This window comes from Micromesistius poutassou, assembly GCF_964030765.1.
Source record: "Micromesistius poutassou genome assembly, chromosome: 11".
Lineage (NCBI taxonomy): Eukaryota > Metazoa > Chordata > Actinopteri > Gadiformes > Gadidae > Micromesistius > Micromesistius poutassou.
In genome coordinates this window covers 46,193-67,909 of record NC_140281.1, presented here as the reverse complement: position 1 = coordinate 67,909, position 21,717 = coordinate 46,193, and the positions used below count along the sequence as shown (strand labels likewise).

General features: G+C 54.2%; 1 protein-coding gene across 1 annotated transcript in view; it reads left to right on the top strand.

Moving 5' to 3' along the window:
• LOC311355817 (dedicator of cytokinesis protein 1-like) overlaps window positions 1-21,717 on the top strand; it is a gene marked incomplete at its 3' end in the record, with an annotated part of 111,955 nt that overhangs the window by 49,947 nt on the left and 40,291 nt on the right. The window contains exons 13-16 of the mRNA XM_084475647.1: window positions 3,059-3,129; window positions 5,383-5,489; window positions 11,475-11,602; window positions 14,603-14,698. Coding sequence (XP_084331773.1) covers window positions 3,059-3,129; window positions 5,383-5,489; window positions 11,475-11,602; window positions 14,603-14,698 — 402 coding nt within the window. The remainder of the gene's footprint in view (window positions 1-3,058; window positions 3,130-5,382; window positions 5,490-11,474; window positions 11,603-14,602; window positions 14,699-21,717) is intronic.

Sequence of the window (21,717 nt, the reverse complement as noted above, 5' to 3'; positions counted from 1 at the left end):
GGACACTTGTAGGCTGATATCAGGGTCTCCCACATCCCTTCACAGCTCGGTCGGCCGGCCGTCTAAAGAACACATAACCGCCTTCTACTACGTCTACGTCCCCCCCCCCCCCGTCCCCCCCCAAAAAAAAGATAAAAAAACAAATAGTTTTCAGTGTTTTAAAATTGACTGTTGCACAAATTCTTTGACTGTTCTTGTTCCAGTTGTTATTTATGATGTGTTGTTCCCCCTGTCGGCGCTGATCCCTTCTGTATAAAGTTATTCCTGCTCTGCATGCTGTCACCACGGGGAGCATCTCCTCCTCCTCCTCCTGTGTGGCTCTACCTGCGTTCTGCTCAGGGAGTGTCGGCTGTCTTTGCCCACTGTCTCTCTCTCTCTCTCTGTATTTTCTCTCTGCATGTTTCCTCTCTCTCTCGGCCTCTCTCCCTGACCCCCGTCTGTCTGTGGACCCTCTCCCCTCCCAACCCTGCTGCTGACCTCCACCTGGCTCTTCCTGTCCCCTAGCTGCTCCTCAAGGTACTCCTCCTCCTCCTCCTCCTCCTCCTCTTCTCCTCCTCCTCCTCCTCTTCCTCCTCCTCCTCTTGGTGTCTCTCTTGCTCTTTTCCGTTTGTTGTTGAATACGATGCTCTCTCCGACCTTGGAGCCCTGCTCAACGTCCGCCGCACGCATGCACGCACACACGCACGCACGCACGCACGCGCAAATACACACACACACCTAAATACACACACACACACACACACACACACACCGACTGGCTCGACTTCTCTCTAGAGAGGAACAGCACGCAGCCAACCTCGTAGACACACCGACTGGTACTGTGTGTGTGTGTGTGTGTGTGTGTGTGTGTGTGTGTGTGTGTGTGTGTGTGTGTGTGTGTGTGTGTGTGTGTGTGTGTGTGTGTGTGTGTGTGTGTGTGTGTGTGTGTGCGCGAGTGTGTGCGCAGAGCAGATAGATGCTGTCCCAGAGTCAATTAGGAGTCAGCCAGTGTGTAATTGGCTGATATATTAGCTTTGGCTTTAGCGACGGTAAATTAAAAATTGATCCTGAGGAAGGCAGCTTGAAAGGCGGGGGACGTATGTCTGGGCCTCCTTGAAGCCGCGTGACAGCTGGCAGCTAATAAGACCTCCCAGTCACCCAAACATCTGTAGAGGCACACAGTCACACACACACACACACACACACACACACACACACACACACACACACACACAGTCATATTTGAATCACACATGCATACGCATAGGCCCACACAGAGACACACACACATGCACACGCTTACACAGGCGCACATGCACGCACGCACGTACGCACGTATATACACTTGCAGGCGTGTGCACAACCAAACAGGCATGCACACAAATCACAGGTAGCACACAAACACACACACACACACACACACAGGCATGCACACAACCACATGCATGCACACGTGCACAAAACCACGCAAGCATGCACACACAACCACACACACATGCACACAGCCGCACAGGCATGCAAACAAACACACACACACACACACACACACACGGACACACAGAGGCATGCGGGGCCAGTGACCGGGCCACCTCTCTGCCTGAGGGCTCAGCAGAAGTAGCTCCAGAGATAATTAATACTCGACACTGCGTATCCCGAGAGAGGTGAAATCACGGGCGGGAAATCGAGCATTGTGCATCGCGCGACGCGTTTAGAAATCTCTCCTTTCAGCGTTGACAAAGCGTTCCAGGTGCCGTAGAAGGGACATCTTTTCAATCAATGCGTACGACCGGGGGGGGGGGGGCGACGCTTTCAATGCTCTGACCAAGGCTCGCCATTCCCCACGTCTCTTGGCTCTGCCCACTGCAACAGATTCCCGCTCCCAACGGCTGCGACCAAAGCGCTTTGGTGACGGCCGACGCGACACAGATGCCACCGTAAACAAAGATTGAGCCGGACGGACGCCAACTCTGTAATTAAACTGACCCCCCCCCCCCCCCCCCCCTCCTCTCCCTGGTCATTCGATGCCCCATCCTGCACAATGAAGCGTAGCGCTCATGCCCCGTCCCCCTTACCCTCTATCTCTGGGACTCGGACTCTAAATGTTTATGCAGCACTTGGATGGCATGCACTAGTGACACACCTCAATGCCTGGTGTTCACCGTAGGCCTCAGTGATGGAGGCCCACAGAGGGTGGTGTCGCTCCGTCATGATGACACGGAGGGTTTACGGTGAACCGTAGGTCTCCAGGCTGCGTCAGCCGCGACCAGCGAAACCGTTCCGGCGAAACCGGTGGCGTATTCAATACTTGAGCGATTAAATTAAAGCGATTAAACGGGAACAGTGCTGCGCCGCTGAATAAATTCGACGGAAGCACTCTGGGGAACATCAGAACACCGCATCCTGGGTGGGATGGACCAGTGGCACTCGGAACTCTTTTGAGTTGCTTAGCTTAGTCTTCTTCTGAGACTCGATGGGCTTTTTTCCTTTACTCATGGGCTAAGCATACGACGTCATATTGTGACGGTAAGTCAAGGCTGGCAAGTTAATAGGAACGCCACAGACTCCTCTGACGTATATATTCGAGGAACAGGTCTTCCGTAAAGTCAACTCGATTTTAGACAAAAGTAAAAGCCACCCCCTTCACCAACAGGTTGAGGTTCTCCCCTCAGGCCGTGGATTCAGAGTCTCTTTTTGCAGATGCAATGGACCAAAAACTCATTTCTACCTAGGGCCATATCCTTGCTAAATTTGCAGAATACTGAATTCCAGACCTGACGGTTGTGTGTTGCCCTGTGTGTCTTATGTGTAGTGGTCACTGTTGATGTTTTAATGTATTTCTTGTATGCTTTTACCTGTCTGCAAACCAAGTTTCCCTTTGGGATAATAAACCTACTACTACTACTACCACTACCACCACTACTGCTACTACTACTACTACTACTACTACTACTACTACTCACCGCGCAGGCGTCTTGGTTCTGAGCGCGGGGCCGGGTGGGGGAACTGAGTTTGAGTCCCTCATCTCCACCAGAGGCTGCTCCTCATGTCCGCCATTTGTTTCTCTCTCCCTTCGGTCCAGGGCGCGGCGCTGAAGTACATCCCCACCATCGTGAACGACGTGAAGCTGGTCTTTGATCCCAAGGAGCTGAGGTAGGTCTTCGTCTCTCTGGGAGCGTCGGCGGTGATTCCTGTGCTTCTTTGTTTCTGGGAAAAGACTTGGGGATTTGGTGGGGACTCACGACGGGGCGTGTCGGAAAGGCTTTACACAAAAATGGCGTGGAGATGTCGCTCAAACGACTTCTGATCTAGATTCCTTCGAGTGACTTCGGAGTTTAATCCTAATGAGGTCCTCTCTGAATAAGACCTGATTGGCTGGTAGGACTGCAGAGTGGCTTGTTAAGGCCAATCAGATTAGCCAATGGAAGGTCAATTTAAACCCTATCAAAACAGCCCACCTGACGGCTTCAGTTTGTAGGTCTTTTCCATTTAAATTGAACTGTGATTTTATATGAGATGAGACTTTGGTCGAGAGACACAGAAAACGCTTAAACATTCTCTCTCGCTCTCTCTCGGTCCAGTTGAACACATATTAATAATACACATATTAATAATTGAACCCGGTTGTCAGATATTGTTTTGGTGTTTGAAAATTGAGCTCAATAAAGTTTGGCACTCCGCATCCGCACAACAGGGATCCAAGCAGTTTCTGACCCACTTATTTTGAATTCACTGGTTCAATATCACAGATTTTCATCGAGGAACGCCGTTTCGATCCCTTTGATTTTTATCTCTTCAGAGTGGAGTCCCAGTTGGACTCTACTCTGCGTCTCACTCCAGGCCTCCCCGGAGAGAAGCTCTTTAATGTCCGTCAGCGAGCTGAGAAGAAGCAGCGTCCTCACGCCGGCGTCGTTCACGCAGCGATACACTCCACTAATGGGAGTGAGGCGCTGGCCAGTGAACAACAAGAGGGACGAAAAACATAATTACTCATTCCTCTGTTTCCTGGGATTACTTCTGATACATTTTTTTAAGATGTTAGATCATTCTCGTGTTCCCTTCACACTCGGATTGTTTTTCATCAGTCATCTGCGTGGCTGTGTGTGTGTCAGCACAATGAGTTTAAAGGGAAATGAGATGCCACGCAGCACATGGTCATGGCAGAGACTAGGTACATGCCGGCCTGATTAATATGCCTCATTAAAGATGTACAATAATCACGATGTAGCATTGGCAGGAAATGCGTGAAAACATAATTAATGCTTCAATAGTGGATTAGTGGATAGTTCTTTTTTTTATTTGCAGGCATTTAGGGACAACAAACTGAAAATAACAACCGTGAGCTCATGAGAGATGAGGTCCACGTTCTCCTCTCTGCTGGGTTCTGACCAATCAGGGCTCACTAGTGACCGTGTGAGGTCAGAGCAGGCAAACTTTTGCGCGACATTTTCTTCAATAAACAAAGCTTTCGCCATTGTCCAGAAATACCTCGCGGGTACTGTGTTTGTTTGTTATTATCCACCCCAGTACCAGTGTTAGCTCAGAGTACCCCCTCCATCCACCCCAGTACCAGTGTTGGCTCAGAGTACCCCCTCCATCCACCCCAGTACCAGTGTTGGCTCAGAGTACCCCCTCCATCCACCCCGGTACCAGTGTTAGCTCAGAGTACCCCCTCCATCCACCCCAGTACCAGTGTTAACTCAGAGTACCCCCTCCATCCACCCCAGTACCAGTGTTAGCTCAGAGTACCCCTGAGCAGGGGCCCACACACTGGGCCAGGGGCCCCACACACTGGGCCAGGGGCCCCACACAGCCTGGCTCTGTTGTGTCCTGTTGACCAGAGGGCCCTAAGCCCTACTCTCATTGATTAGTTATAAATGAAATACTTTTTAATCGATGACTTATCTGTATGGTCGTCTTTGTATCGCATATGCAACACCAAAAAAACCGTAATGCTAACCTTTCAATTTATTTTTATCAGAAAGACACGCATATACACACACACACGCACACGCACGCACACGCACACACACAGGCACACAGAAACCTTTAGTTCCAAGGCTAAACGTTGCCCTTTTGAATACAAGTTGTGTGAATGTCTGACCTTTCATAGGAGGACATGGTTATACTTTTATACCTTCAGGAAGACGTTGCACCACATTGGATGGTCTGACCACTCTTCATATCACCTATCATAAAGGTGTCTACCTCATACCTGGATGTGTCTCTTTATACAGAGGTTAAAGGTCATAGGGTGGTTGATTCTCTTTATACAGAGGTTAAAGGTCGTAGGGTGGTTGATTCTCTTCATACAGAGGTTAAAGGTCGTAGCGGGGGATGTGGTTCTCTACGTGGAGGTTGAGGTGTCTAACCCCCGCTGTTTCTCTCCCGCTCTCGTCTCGGCAGTAAGCTGTTCACGGAATTCATCCAGAAGGTTCCCCAGGGCCGGCTGGTGAAACAGAAGCTGGAGTGTCTGATAGACATCGTCCACAGCGACCTCTTCACCCAGCACGGTAAGGGCACCTGTAGAGTGTGCACACGCACGCACACGCGCACACACACATGCTCACACACGCACGCACACACACGCTCACACACACACACACACATGCTCACGCACACACACACATGCATGCGCACCCATGCTGATACACATGCGCATTCTGCTACTGGGAATCATTCGCACACACACACACACACGCACACACACATGCAGACACATGCAGACACACACAGACCTACACACACAGGCCTCTGAGTTTTCGGTAAAAGTCATCGACGAGGCTTTTCGGAAAGACCTCGTTATCGTCCACCAGTAAGCACACCAGCTAATCCTCCGTATCAGCACCTCGCTCTCTCTGTCTCTCTCTCTCTCTCGCTCTCTCTCGCTTTTATCTCTCTATCTGGCCGATGCAACAAAAGATAGTGCAACCTTTTCGTTTGAGGCCTCAGCTCATCAATCCCCGGGCGTCCGGTCCATGATAAGACCGTGGTAAGGGAAATCAATATTTAGTTTTTCCAATGTTTTTGCGGTTGAGCTGACATCAAGAAAGAAAACGCCGGCAATTAAATTCAACCCTCCAACGGACCGATACGCCACGTGCGCGCTCGCTCAAACCCACGTGCGCGCTCGCGCAAACCCACGTGCGCGCTCGCTCAAACCCACGTGCACGCTCGCTCAAACCCACATGCGCGCTCGCTCAAACCCACGTGCACGCTCGCTCAAACCCACGTGCACGTTCCCTCAAACGGGAGTGTGGCTTGGGACTGACGTTAATTCACGGTGGCGGGCAGCGTCACCATGGCGCTCCAGAGCGCTCTGACTGCTACGTGCTAACAAGTGTCCCCCCCCCCCCCCCCCCCCCACGGCTCACCTAATTTCCCCCCCCCCCCCCCCGACGACGCTCTCGTCCCGACACTCTGCTGCTCCACGTTTAGCGGCAGCAGCAGAGAAACAAGAGCATGTATCTCCGAGGAGTACCGTATCGAGGGCGGAGTGTGCACGCACGCACGCACGCACGCACGCACGCACGCACGCACGCACGCACGCACGCACGCACGCACGCACGCACGCACGCACGCACGCACGCACGTGTATGCTCATGACTTCTCTGCAGAAATAGCGCTGGTTAAATTAAAAACAGTGAGGGCTAATGAGTCCGGCCAACGTCCCAGTCCACCCCCCACACCCCCCCCCCTCCCAGCCATGCTTTAAACACAGTTTATCTCCACTGGGATGATTGCTACAGTGTTCTAAGGCAGGTTTAATCAGTCTTACCGACCCCCCCCCCACGCTGCTGTGGGATTCTTCATGTTAATTACAACCTGCCCCCCCCCCGCCCAATATCCCCCTCCCCCCTCCCTCACCCCCGAGCCCTCAGCCTCCTCCTTCCAACAAGGTGGTTGCCGATAGGTCGGCTGGTCAGCCAATCCCCTGGAGGGCGTGGTATCGACCAACACGAGGACCTTGAGGCAGCAGCCGCCGGTGAAGTCGTAAACACGTCGTTTGAGCGGGTTCCTCTGTGCTGTCTGCTCCCTCATCGTTATGCGTTCCCCACGCTCGCTGGTGGCTCTGTTCCTCCGTTCCTCCCGTTTGTTTGTGTCCAGAATTCTTTCCCCCCCCCCCCGAATGCCGAGCCGTTAATATTAACATATAAAACGGCTTCCGTTTGAGAGCTCGTATTAAATGCGGCCCGCCGCTCGGGGTGAGCGTCCGTTCGACGGGCCGGCCCGAGACGTCACGTCACGTCACGTCTGCTACGTACCTTCTCCCTCGTCCACAGACCAAAGTGGACGACGTCCTCAAAGAGACGGCCCCCCCAGGCCTTCGCTCTCGTCAAACGTCTGATGAGCGAGAGCACGTGCACCTCTGAGGCCAGCGGCCTCGACCTACACAGACAAACATGTCCGCTGGTCTCTAGTTCACAGCTGTAGCAACGCCTCCTTCAGCAGAAGCTGAAAGGGGCCTTGAAGGGTCTCTGTCTCTGACTCTCTCTCGGTGTCTCTCTCTCTCTCGGTCTCTCTCTCTGTCTCTCTCTTGGTCTCTCTCTCTGTTTCTGTCTCTCTCTGTGTGTCTCTCTCTCTCTCTCTGTCTCTCTCTGTGTGTCTCTCTCTCTCTCTCTGTCTCTCTCTCTCTCTCTCTCTCTCTCTCTCTCTCTGTCTCTGTCTCTGTCTCTGTTTCTCTCTCTGTCTGTTTCTCTCTCTGTCTCTGTCTCTCTCTTGGTCTCTCTCTGTCTGTCTCTGTCTCTGTCTCTGTCTTCTGTCTCTCTCTCGGTGTCTCTCTCTCTCTCTCTCTGTCTCTCTCTTGGTCTCTCTCTGTCTCTCTCTCTGTCTCTCTGTGTGTGTCTCTCTCTCTCTCTGTCTCTGTTTCTCTCTCTCTCTCTCTCTCTCTCTGTCTCTGTTTCTCTCTCTGTCTCTCTCTTGGTCTCTCTCTCTCTGTCTCTCTCTCTGTCTCTCTCTCTGTCTCTGTCTCTCTGTGTGTCTCTCTGTCTGTCTCTCTCTCTGTCTCTCTCTCTGTCTCTCTCTCTCTGTCTCTCTCTCGGTCTCTCTCTGTCTCTGTCTCTCTCTCTGTCTCTGTCTCTCTCTGTCTGTCTCTGTCTCTCTCTGTCTGTCTCTGTCTCTCTCTCTCTGTCTCTGTCTCTGTCTCTGTCTCTCTCTCTCTCTCTCTCTCTCGGTCTCTCAGTGTCAGTCTCTCTCTCTGTCTCTCTCGCTTTATCTCTCGCTCTCTCACTCTGTCACTCACTCTCTCTCTCTCTCTCTATATATATATCTCGGTCACTCTCATTCTCTCTCCGTCACTCTCTCTCTCTCTCGATAACATCTGAGTCGGAGCACGTACATCACCAGCCAGCGGGCTCCCTCAACACAAACAAACACGCTCTAGTTCACAGCTGTATCACCGCTCCATTTGGCACAAGGTATTTCTTCAAGGTGACTCTTTCTGGACGCCCAGTAAAGCTCCTGGCTGGAGGTGCACCCCCCCCCCCCCCCCCCCTCCCCCCTCCGTCCGGGCTGATCCCCGTAACGAGGGGGTGGAGGAGGAGGAGGAGGAGGAGGAGGAGGGGACGGAGAGAGGCGACGATGGGGGTCACATGTTTGTGTAAAACATCCACAGGAAGTTTGAGAAGCAGCCATGTGGTCTGGCGAGATAGTTCCAGTCGGCCTCCTGCCACATCCTCACACTCACCTTATGGCCAGCCCCCCCCCCCCCCCACACACACACACACACACACACACACACACACACTGACACACACACACACACACTGACACTCACATTCACACCTCAGCACTGCCAAGCCTCGCCTGGCAGACTGCCGCTTCGTCTCGTATATAGCTCCCAAAATATTTGCGGCGGACGAGGCGAGTCAGTTTGTGGGTGTGGGGGGGATGTCGGCCTGGGCCGAGCATCTGAGCGCCCCCCCCCCCCCCCACTCCGACGGTGGCTGACCGTAACACCGGCAGAGAGGCGGTGGGCCGCCCCTGATCTGCAGGTCGGCACCGCGCCTCGGGCTCAGCAGCTCTCCTGAAGCGTGTCGCGGGCGGAGCCAAGGCCCCGCGCAGCGCCCGGCCCTCTTTATATTCCTGGCTTTGTGTCGCTCGCGGCTGCACTTTCTTAATTAGTCCATCGTCTCCTGGTCTTTTTTATTTTCGCTCCGTCTGCCTCCCCACCCCTCCCCCCCCTCCCCCCCCCTCTTTTTGCTTTTGGTTCAATTTCTTAATTTACTGCGGCTGCGGAGACGAGACACGGCCCGCAGCCGGTCCTCTTCGATTTCCACGCCTTATTATTATTATTTCTCCCCCCCCCCCCCCCCCCGGTATGAAAGGCTTCCAGGCTCGCTGAGGGGAATCACACAATGCAATGATTGTCCGACGGAATAATGATCAGCCAGTCAGTTATCCAGGCGCTGCTCATTGAGAGCCGGGTGATAATCACAACGACAACAACAGGGGCGACAGACTCATGACCAACACACAACTCACCACACACCACACTGCCCTTGTGTGTCCGTACCTGAGGTGACTACGATGAGTTTGTCGGTCGGTTGGGGGGGGTGGATGATTACGCTCGCCAGCTGCGCCCCCCCCCCCCCCCCCTGTGTGTGAGTGACTTCAGGGGCATGACAGAAAACATCCCACAATGCATCGCTTCGCATCCGTTTCAGAAGCGCATCACAAGCGGGTTGGCAGCCCTTGTTAGGCAGCCCATGGAAACGTGTGTGCGTGTGTGTGTGTGTGCGTGCGTGTGTGTGTGTCTGATGACTGTGGATGTGCACGCGTGCATGCACCCCTTGCACCCCGAGCTTTGGTCCCCTGGTCCCCTGGTCCAATGGTCCCCTGGTCCCCTGGTCCTCTGGTCCTCTGGTCCCCTGGTCCACTGGTCCTCTGGTCCTCTGGTCCCCTGGTCCTCTGGTCCCCTGGTCCACTGGTCCTCTGGTTCCCTGGTCCCCTGGTCCTCTGGTCCCCTGGTCCTCTGGTCCTCTGGTCCCCTGGTCCTCTGGTCCACTGGTCCTCTGGTCCCCTGGTCCCCTGGTCCACTGGTCCCCTGGTCCTCTGGTCCCCTGGTCCACAGGTCTGAGGACAGGGTTTTACCAGTGATGAACCATGTGAGCCATGTGAGGCCGTTCTGACGTTCACAGACGCGGTTCCCATCGAGTGTCGGTCTGCCCTTCGACGGGGCGGACTTGTTTTGTAAAAATGACCTCAGGTTCGCCGACCAATCAGGGACGCTCGTTCTCTTGACCCCTTTGCCAATTCCCGCTGACGGTAAAGGAAAAACATATCTGAATAACAAGCAGCGCTGCTTGTTATTCAGACAGTGACAACTCCCGCCCCCGAGTGCTGATTGGTCCTATCATACCCCCCCCTCCCCTTGCACTGATTGGTCCTATGGCATATTTTACCATTTCTGGAAAAGGCTTTCAAGGGGATCAAGACCGGAGAGACGGAATGGGAACTCTGAGATCAGGATGGTCTCACCACGCATATAATATATATATACACACACACACACACACACACACACACACACACACACACACACACACACACACACACACACACAGCAGAGAGAAACGCTATGTAAACTCTGATGAGGCACGTTGAGGCTGATGCTGGCCGTCAGGGTGGAGGCTGTGAGGGGTGGAGGCTGTGAGGTCGTGGGGGGTGGAGGCTGTGAGGCTGTGGGGGTGGAGGCTGTGAGGGGTGGAGGCTGTGAGGGGTGGAGGCTGTGGGGCCGTGGGGGGTGGAGGCTGTGAGGCCGTCAGGGTGGAGGCTGTGGGGCCGTGGGGGGTGGAGGCCGTGGGGGGTGGAGGCTGTGAGGCCGTGGGGGGTGGAGGCTGTGAGGCCGTGGGGGGTGGAGGCTGTGAGGCCGTGGGGGGTGGAGGCTGTGAGGCCGTGGGGGGTGGAGGCTGTGAGGCCGTGGGGGGTGGAGGCTGTGGGGCCGTGGGGGGTGGAGGCTGGAGGCTGTGAGGGGTGGAGGCTGTGAGGCCGTGGGGGGTGGAGGCTGGAGGCTGTGAGGCCGTGGGGGTGGAGGCTGTGAGGCCGTGGGGGGTGGAGGCTGTGAGGCCGTGGGGGTGGAGGCTGTGGAGGCTCCTACAGCCCAGCGTCTGGTCTGGGTCTGGGCTGGTCCTCCTCCTTCTGTGCTTCAGCTCGTATTCATTTTTTGCCCATTTATGACTTCTTCTGCTTTTTGTGTGTGTGTGTGTGTGTGTGTGTGGGTGGACATGCGTGTGTGTGTGTGTGTGTGTGGGTGGACATGCGTGCGTGTGTGTACATGCGTGTGTGTGTGTGTGTGTGTGTGCATACGTGTGTGTGTGTGTGTGTGTGTGGACATGCGTGCGTGTGTGTACATGCACGTTTGTCTGTGTGTGCATACGTGTGTGTGCATGTGTGTGTGTACATGCACGTGTGTGTGTGTGTACATGCACGTGTGTGTGTGTGTACATGCACGTGTGTGTGTCTGTGCATACGTGTGTGTGTGTGTGTCCGTCCCTCAGACTGCCGTGAGCTGCTCCTGCCCCTGATGACGGACCAGCTGAAGACGCACCTGGAGGCGCAGGAGGAGCTGCAGGCCTGCTGCCAGCTGCTCAGCGACATCCTGGAGGTCCTGTACCGCACCGACGTGGTGAGTGGACCCCCGCCCCCAGAGGGCTCCAGGGGCCCCGGGGTCAGAGGGGCTCCAGGGGCCCCCGGTCAGAGGGCTCCAGGGGCCCCCGGGCAGAGGGCTCCAGGGGCCCCCGGGTCAGAGGGCTCCAGGGGCCCCGGGCAGAGGGCTCCAGGGGCCCCCTGGTCAGAGGGCTCGGACAGATATAATGGACTGGTGTGATGGACAGACGTAGGGGACAGACGTAGGGGACAGACGTAGGGGACAGACGTAGTGGACAGACGTAGGGGACAGACGTAGGGGACAGACGTAGTGGACAGACGTAGGGGACAGACGTAGTGGACAGACGTAGTGGACAGACGTAGTGGACAGACGTAGGGGACAGACGTAGGGGACAGACGTAGTGGACAGACGTAGGGGACAGACGTAGGGGACAGACGTAGGGGACAGACGTAGGGGACAGACGTAGTGGACAGACGTAGGGGACAGACGTAGTGGACAGACGTAGGGGACAGACGTAGTGGACAGACGTAGTGGACAGACGTAGGGGACAGACGTAGTGGACAGACGACAGGCCAAGCGTCTGTTATTGACATCGCCACGGTTCCGAGTACAGACGGGACATGTTACTAATGGGTTTCAGTCGTCAGCTCATAGAAATAACAAGTGAAACAGTTCAATTGGAGTGGTTGGATAATGGAGCTAATTTGTAATGTTCAGCGCACGCCATCTCCCCTCCATCTCCCCTCCATCTCCCCCCCATCTCCCTCTAACTCCCACTCTCCCCCCTAGCACTGCCAACCTCCCCCATATACACACACACACACACACACACACACACACACACACACGCGTACGTAAACAGGACACGTCTACTGTTTACTGAAAGACTCCTCCGTGCCGTGCCGGTGTGTCCTCGCTGTGTTCCCGTACAGTTCTAGAGCGCACGCACGCACGCACGCACGCACGGTTTACATCTACCTCCGTGCCTATGGCACTCAGCTCTAGTCCTCAGTTGGGCTGCGATGGGATTGGTTGAACCGTGCGGTGGACGTGAAACGTGAAACGTCGTGTCTCCCGCTGGGACTCTGCCCCCCCCCCCCCCCCCGTGGTGAAGGTCTCGGCTGTGGGAGACAGGATGCCACTTGGCCGGGTCCCTGTCGCTGAGCGCGGCCCGGGGATCAGACAGGGAGCTCCGTTACATCGGGAGTGCGTTTACATTTACATCCAGGGCGTTTAGCAGACGCTTTTATCCAAAGCCACTTACAATAAGTACATTTGTCATAAGAAGTGGAACAATACATCGCCGTCGGTACAGTAAAGACGTTCATAGAACCAAGTGCCAAGCACTGACAATCACCAGGCCGACCCCGTTCCCCGTATACAGCAGTGATAGCTAGGCTACTGCAGCTGCTACACAACTAAGTACATGCTACACAACATGCATGCACAACACAATTAAGTACATGCTACACAACATGCATGCACAACACAATTAAGTACATGCTACACAACATGCATGCACAACACAATTAAGTACATGCTGCACAATTAAGTACAGTGAATGAATACAACCTGCACTAAGTGCGTTCATCAAGTGCCAGGACGTACAACAGACAATAGTGCAACAGACAACGCAGTGTGGGTCTGGGCAGGTGTCAGCACACCTGATGAAATCAAGACCAGGTCTCAGAGGCCCCCCCCGCACGCCCCCACACGCCCGCTTACTATGCGCATGTGTATGTGTCTGTGAGTTTGAATCGGTGTGTGTGTGTGTGTGTGTGGGGGGGGGTTATTGTGTGTGTGTGTGTGTGTGCATGTGGGGGCGGGGAGTTGTCGGTGGTCAATGTTAAGGAAATGAGGGTACAATACCTGAAAACACAGTGTGTGTGTGTGTGTTCACTCACTGAATGATGAAACCTTAGGACGCTGGTGGTAACCTCAGACTTTCTCCTCACAGTCAGACAGCTGGACACAGACACAAATACAGACGGACATCCAGACAGCTGGACACAGACACAAATACAGACGGACATCCAGACAGCTGGACACAGACACAAATACAGACGGACATCCAGACAGCTGGACACAGACACAAATACAGACGGACATCCAGACAGCTGGACACAGACACAAATACAGACGGACATCCAGACAGCTGGACACAGACACAAATACAGACGGACAGCTGGACACAGACACAAATACAGACGGACATCCAGACAGCTGGACACAGACACAAATACAGACGGACATCCAGACAGCTGGACACGGACACAGACAGACATCTGGACACAGACACAGACGGACATCCAGACAGCTGGACACAGACACAGACACAGATAGACATCCAGACAGTGTGTGAGGCCATCACACAGATCTGGTGGGACCACAGGGCCGTGGATGAGCGGCCTGGAGGACATCCACGTGTTTCTGGATCATGAGGGGATCCACGGTTGGGTCCTACTGGTCACGTACTAGTAGACCACCATAGACCTCTGAAGAATAGGTCCCATAGCAAACTTTGTAGGCGGCGGAGAAGTAAAAGCTGCGTCACATTTTGAACTAAACAAACTAATCTAGTTTCGACTGGGTTTTTGGATTGTCGGTGCCGTTAAAGTAGAATATATAATCGTTTACTTCTTTAACGGCGCCGACAATCCAAAAAGCCAGTCGAAACTAGATGGAAAAGGTGTGTAGTTCAAAACGTGACGCAGCTTTTACTTCTCCTGCCACCTACAGAGTTTGCTATGTACGATCATTCATAAACCCCGTGTTATCTAACCATAGACATTTGACCGAGGGAACCGGGAGCCTCGGAGGCGGGGCTTATTCTTCAGAGGTCTATTTCTTCGTCACGTGTTAGAGCGTCAATCTGCACAAATAACTTTCGTCAACCTCAGTTGCTGGGTAGAATGTTTAGAAGCTACAGGGATCAGAAACGACATGAGTTGAGTAGGACCTAATTAGAACCTGTGTGTGTGTGTGTGTGTGTGCGTGTGCGTGTGTGTGTGTGTGCAGGGCCCCACCCAGTGGCACGTCCAGATCATCATGGAGAAGCTGCTGAGGACGGTGAACAGGACAGTGATATCCATGGGCCGGGACTCACCGCACATTGTGAGTCTATGTCTCTCTCTCACTCTCGCTCTCTCTCTCTCTGATGCTGCTGATATCCAAGGTTAATTAAATGCCCCTCCGGTCCTACCACACACACACACACTGAAATACACACACTCACACACTGAAACACACACACACACACACTGAAATACACACACTCACACACTGAAATACACACACACACACACACACACTGAAATACACACACACACAGACTGAAATACACACACTCACACACACACTGAAATACACACACACACACACTGAAATACACACACACACACTGAAATACACACACACACAGACTGAAATACACACACTCACACACACACACACACACACTGAAATACACACACACAGACTGAAATACACACACTCACACACACACACACACACACACACACACACAGAAATACACACACTGAGATACACACACACTGAAACACACACACACACACACACACACACTGAAATACACAAACCCACTGATATACACACACAAACACACACACACACACTGAAATACACACACACACACACAGAAATATACGCACACACAATGACACACACAATGACACACTCTGAAACACATCCACATCTTGCCATTTCCCCCCACAAGTCGCTCCAAAGTTGTCTGAATGTTGGGTCTCACTCGAGGCCCCCGCCCGGTCCTGGTGCTTTGATCCTGAGCCTCTCATCTCCTCATCGCCCTCCACCGTTAACGGGGCCCCATGTTTGTCTGCCACTGCGGTTGCGTACCTGTTAATCTTCAGCAGGTTTTATACTTTGTTTTACTGTGTGTGTGTGTGTGTGTGTGTGTGTGTGTGCATGCGTGCGCACGTGTCCTTGCGTGCGTGCGTGAACTCATCTGAGAGCATTTCTAATATGCGGTTTCGGTGCCTTAATCCAATCAGAGCACTTAAGTCATCTCGTAAACACGCCGTCTGTCTGTCACCACTCTGTCTGGCTGGCTGGCTGGCTGTCTGTCTGTCTCTCTGGCTGTCTCTCTGGCTGGCTGGCTGGCTGTCTCTCTGGCTGGCTGGCTGTCTCCCTGGCTGGCTGGCTGGCCGGCTGGCGCTCGCCGCTGCTAGTGTCGTCGTGTGAAACTTCATCAGGCCGTGAGTCGGGTTCAGCGCTGGCGAAACCGACTTCAGTGAAAGTCTTCCTGCGGGCTGAGTGGCAGCGCTGCGTTCCCTGGTGTGGAGAGTCTGGCGTCTGAGAAGGCTTTGAAAAGACACGCGTTTACTGTAAGCGATCCCCAGTCCTACTCCTCCTCCTCCTCCTCCTCCTCCTCCCCCGTCCTCCTCTCTACTTTATAAACAATGGCGCTCTGTCTAACTAACCCGGGACATATTTTAAAAAGGCTGCCTGACGCCAGCTTGAAGGGCTGTTTTTTTTTTTCCCGAGAATGTGAATAATTTATGTTTGCATTATTCATCATAAGATGAGTCGGGGAAGGGATGTGCAGAGAGGCCCGGGAGCGCCGTGGAGGACAGAGGAATATTCTATAGGAAGATGAGAGGTATGTTTCTGCACTCCTGGCTGAGAGGGAGAGAGAAGGGGAGAGGGGGAGAGAAGAGGAAGAATCATATCTTTAGTGATGAGAGAGAGAGAGATGTGGTGCAGTATCTTCAAATGTTTAAAACGGCAGATCCACAGAATCCCCGCCTCCCACGCAGCCTCCCCTGCACCTCGATCAACGGCTCATGCACAAACCAGTGCCCCGGTGAGCCCTGCGTCGTGCCTTCCACCCCACCCCCCCCCCCCCCCTCTCCGAGTGTCTTCCATTCTTTTCTGGGATCCGTCCTGTTTTGACGCCGCACCTCACCTCGCCACCTGTTTGCTCGCCCAGCACCTGTAACGCCAGCGAGCGGACCTCTCCATTACCTCTCCATTACCCCTCCATTACCCTGAGTGCGCTTCCCTTTCACAACCCGACCCCCACGCGCTCACACTCCCAACACTCCGACCCTTTTGGTTCAATTCACCGGTTCCGGTTTTGCGTTGTTAGGGGCCGTGGTAAACCGTGGTGCAGTACGTCCCGCCCGCCTCCCGATGAATCCGGTCTCCGCTGTAGATCTGTTCTGGATGCACGGTGGGGGCCTTGCTCCCCTTCTGCGGGACGTCATCACTCTGGCCCCCCCGGGGGCCCCTGTCGCTCTCCCCTCATGGGCGTCATCTTTGGGGCGACGTGTGGCTCAGGAGGTAGAGCGGGTTGGCTGGTAACAGGATGGTTGCTAGTTTCGATCCCCTTCGGCTCCTCCTCCTCCTAGCTGCTGAGTGTCGTGGTGTCCCTGAGCGAGACGCCCTCACCCTGACTGCTCCTGACCCGCTGGCTGTCGCCCTGCGTGGTCGACTCCGCCGTCGGTGTGTGAATGTGTGCATGAATGGGTGAATGTGAGGCAGTGTTGTAAAGTGCTTGGAGCGGCCACTGGTTAGAACAGCTCTGTATTAATGCCGTCTGTTCACCGTCTGATGCCTTTGAGTGACATGCATGTATTTCTTTTGTCGTTTATTAAACGTGTGATAATTCCGATGGTTTAAGGGGGGGGGGATTGGATCCCAGAGGAGCTTCCTTGGAGACCTCCTGAGAGAAGTGATCTCCTCCGGTGGTGTGCTTCACCTTCTTCCATCCCTCCCGTCTTCCCTTCACGTCTTCCTCCGAGGTCGTCGAAGGTCAAATCCCGCCATCCCGTCATTCCATTCCTCAAAAATAAAAAAGTTATTTTCCTGTTGTTCCTCGGTGTGTAGAATAAAAAAAAGAAAAGAAAACGAGAACAAACAAACCAACCGACGACGAGCGGCGAGCTGTCATGTTGCTCCGGTCCACATAATCCATCCTTATTAAGTCTGCCATCACTTTATTCAACGCGACGTCGAGGGACCAGCGGGGCTGATTTCCATACAAAGGAAGGCAGCGTGTGTCTGTGTGCACACCTCCGTTTAGTTCTCGCCCAGCATGTGTCACTCACTACCACCCCTTGTTCCTGTTCTGCTTTCATCTTACACAGGCCATGCTTTTTCAGTCCCCCCCCCCTCTGTGCTGTGAGACTCCTGTCGGAGAGCGCCATGCTTTATGGAGAGGTTGAGGTGGGGGGGGTGGGGGGGTGAGACAGGTCCCTGATCGTGTCAAACTACACAATGTCATGCTAATGCGTTTGCCAGATTAATCTTCCTCGACGGGGGACGGGGCGCGAGAGAGTGATGAGGTCGGCCGCTTCGGGCTGACGAAACCCGCCCCCCCCCCCGCGACGCTGCTGTCTGTCGGCTGCTGGATCTCGGAGTGGCTCGAGCTCCGTACTTGCTCAGCGTCAGCAGACAGAAGCCGAAGGACCCGGCGTGGGCCTGTTCTGTTCTGCAGGCGGGTCGCACCGTCGCACCTTCGCGACGTGCCTTCGCCAACCGCAACACGCAGGGCTTCACATCACATCTGAGAGCCTGCCTCCTCCTCCTCCTCCTCCTCCTCCTCCTCCTCCTCCTCTCACATCGCTCTCTCCGTCTTCTGCAGAGTCATGTCCACGCTCTGTCATGTCCCATCTCTGCAGCACGCCATGCTTCACAGGAGCTCCCTGGTTATAAGGCAGGTAGAACCCTATAGATAGTATAGTGTCGCGTTGTGAGACAACGTCAGGCTGACAATACCCTGAAGTGGAGTCATGTCAAATTGATGGAGGGACACACGTGTAGCCGTACTGGCTCACCTGTTTCCATTTGCCATCCTGCCTTGCCGTCCTTTGGCAAGGCACGACCAAATATATAGAAACCTGAACAATCCTCATCACTTCGTCTTCTGTGGTTTCTGGTTCACGTTCAGTGTTGAAACTTAAAAAGGCTGCCTTCCTCCACCCTGCTCTGCTTCTCCACCCTGCTCTCCTTCTCCACCCCCCTTCCACTCCTCCAACCCGCTCCGTTCCTCCACCCTTCTCTGGGTAGATGAAGTGGTGTCCTGCAGGCGGACAGTTGGGGGCGGGGCTCTGCTCTTGATTGACAGGCCAGGACTGGCTTCCTGGTAGCGAGGAGTTACACTTTGCTGCATGCAGGCAGCGGACAAGCACATAGCAACGCAATTCACTCATGTCTTGTCAAAGCATCTCAAGCTCACTCTCGCTCTCTCGCTCTCCCTCGCTCTCTCGCTCTATCTCTCTGTTACTCTCTCTTTCTCTCTCTCTCTCTCGGTCTCTCTCTCGCTCTCTCTCCCCAACTCCTCCAGCCTTGCTCTCTCTCTCTCTCTGGGTTTTCCTCCTGTTTGTTTGCCATCGCTGGCGGCTCCAGCGATGACGTCACTTCAGAGTGAAGTGTGGACTGTCTCGCGGTCCAACCTTCTCCGTGACTCTCTGTTGGCCCGCCGCTCGCCAGAGTACCGCAGTACTGCCCCGAGGCCGGCAGCGCGCTGAGCTGTGGCAGCGCATCGTAATGTCTCCAACGCACACGCCGATCACACGCCGATCACACACTGATCACACGCCGATCACACGCCGATCACACACTGATCACACACTGATCAATTCCCGGGAATCTGTCTTCAGTCCCCTAAAACACATCCACAGCAACCACCACCTCTACCCCCACCGCCACCACCTCTACCCCCACCGCCTCCACCTCTACCCCCACCGCCTCCATCACAACCCCACCACCACCACACTACCACCTCTACCCACACCACATCCACCCACCACCACCCCCACCTCCACCTCTACCCCCACCACATCCACCCACCACCACCTCCACTCCCCCCACCGCCACCACGCCATCTCCATCCCCACCACCACCCCCACCAACACCTCTATACCACGTCCACCATCTCCTCCACATCCATCTCCACCTCCTTCTCCACCTCTACCCCATCACCATCTCTACTCCCGACCAACGCCACCTCCACCGCCAACACCAGCTCAACCCCCACCACCACCCCTACCTCCACCTCCTCTACCTCTACCTCCACCACCACCTCCACTCCCCCCACCACTGCCTCCACCTCCACCACCACCACCTCTACCCCCACTGCCTTCACCACCACCTCCACCTCCTCCTCCTCTACCTCTACCTCCACCACCACCACCTCCTCCACCACTGCCTCCACCTCCACCACCACCACCACCTCTACCCCCACTGCCTTCACCACCACCTCCACCTCCTCCTCCTCTACCTCTACCTCCTCCACCACCACTGCCTCCACCTCCACCTCCACCCCTACCACCCATGCCGCTGCTGAATCAGCTGCATGCATCTCCCGCCTGCATTCCCAGCCCACGATCAGTGGGTCTGCCGTCTGAGTGTGTGTCCTCCCAGCCTGTATGGGGGGGGGGGGGGGGGTCTGGTCTACGTATATCTCAGGAGATGAAGGGCTGCTGTGCATTGTGTGTACGCCTTCTGGATCGCCGCTGGCCTGAGCTTAAAGGGTGACCTTGGATTCTCCACCTGGAGGATTGTGTGTGTGTGTGTCTGTGCGTCCTGCTGCAGCACATTAACCCAGCCCGGGTGAGGCGGGAGTCTTTGTTCCACCTGTCATTCCTATGATGAGGTGCCTCCGCACGGATTCCCTTGACACGACAATGCGCTCATGGCTCATGACAGGATGTTGTTCTGGCTCTTGAAGGGTAACTTCAGCATCAAACACGCGACGCGACTCCACCAGCGCCATACTAATCAGGGAGGAGAATGACACTTTTTAAAAAAAAGTGACAAACCACCCCCCCCCACTTTTGCTGAAGCTCCACATCACATTTGGATCCAAGGACAGAAAAAAACAAAACAACATCCATACAGAGGTCTCTAGAACATCAGTCTGCTCCGTGTTTCCATCTTTTTATTTTGTATATTAAACGCCTCCAGTCGTGTTTGTCTCCTCCTGTTTAAAAACCGTATAAAACACACAGTATTGCACATGGTAAATCAATTGCACTTCTTCTTCTTCTTCTTCTTCTGCATACAGAAGCGCCGTTCTCCGGTTAATGCTACAGTCCCAGCACGCCGTGTGCAGGTGCCCCGGGGGGGGGCAGCTGCAAGGGGGGCCCCCCCCACAGGGGCCCGGTGTGGCCCTGCACGGGGGAAGGTTGCGGCATAGCGAGGGGGCCATAAAGCACATTTAATCCCCACTAGTTATCCCCGTCGCGTTCGGCCCGTCGGGTCTAGAGTTACGCCGCCCGGTGCCCTTGAAGTTACTTTTGTGCGCCCGACTTTATCGTAAATCTCCCCCCTGTTGGGGCCCCCGCCGCCAGGAGCTGGGGGCCGCAGACGCGGTCGGGCTGCCAGCTCCCGCCAGTGCTGTGGGCGTTGTGGGGGCGAGGCAAGGCTGTGTTTTGTTTGCCGTTTCTCTTCCTGATGAATTGCTGCTCCTCGCCCAATTGGAAGCTATATATATAAAGGCTGCGGAAGTGTTGTTTCTGGCGATCGGTTCAGTCTGAAGTAAAACCCTGTGGGAGAATCGGATGTTTTACAGTCGACTGGACGGAGGGGTAACAACGCGATGCTGCTACGTGGGGAAAATAAAGAAAACAGTTTTATTTTATTTTATTTTTTTTCATTTGAAAGTCATTAAAAAAAATCCTCTTTCCTTCTGATTAGAAATCGTTTTTTGTAAAAAAGCCAGAAAACATCCCGTCTTAAATGGGATTAAGAATATTAAAATATAGCCCCCCCCCCCCCCCCCCCCACATACACGCTGACCCTTACTCTGATCTGTACTGGTGGAAGGCCCTGGTAGAGGTCAGAGGTCAGAGGAGCCCCCCCCCCCCTCCCACCCTCCTCTCCCCTGATTGGCTCACGTTAGAGACGTCTTCGCTGTGGAGAGAGATTTGATGTTGGCTGGCTGGTTATGTTGAGTCTGAAGTATTTCATTGATGTGTTTTGACAGTGTGGGGCTACTTTCTAAGACTGTGAGGTGCAACATTTCAGGGTCTACTGAATGCGCTGGTCTGCAAAATCGAAAGGCCATAAATTAGTTGAAACGAAAGATCTCTCCCTCTCCCTCTCTCTGGCTGAAGTTAGAATATTCCTGTACATTTTAAAATTGACAA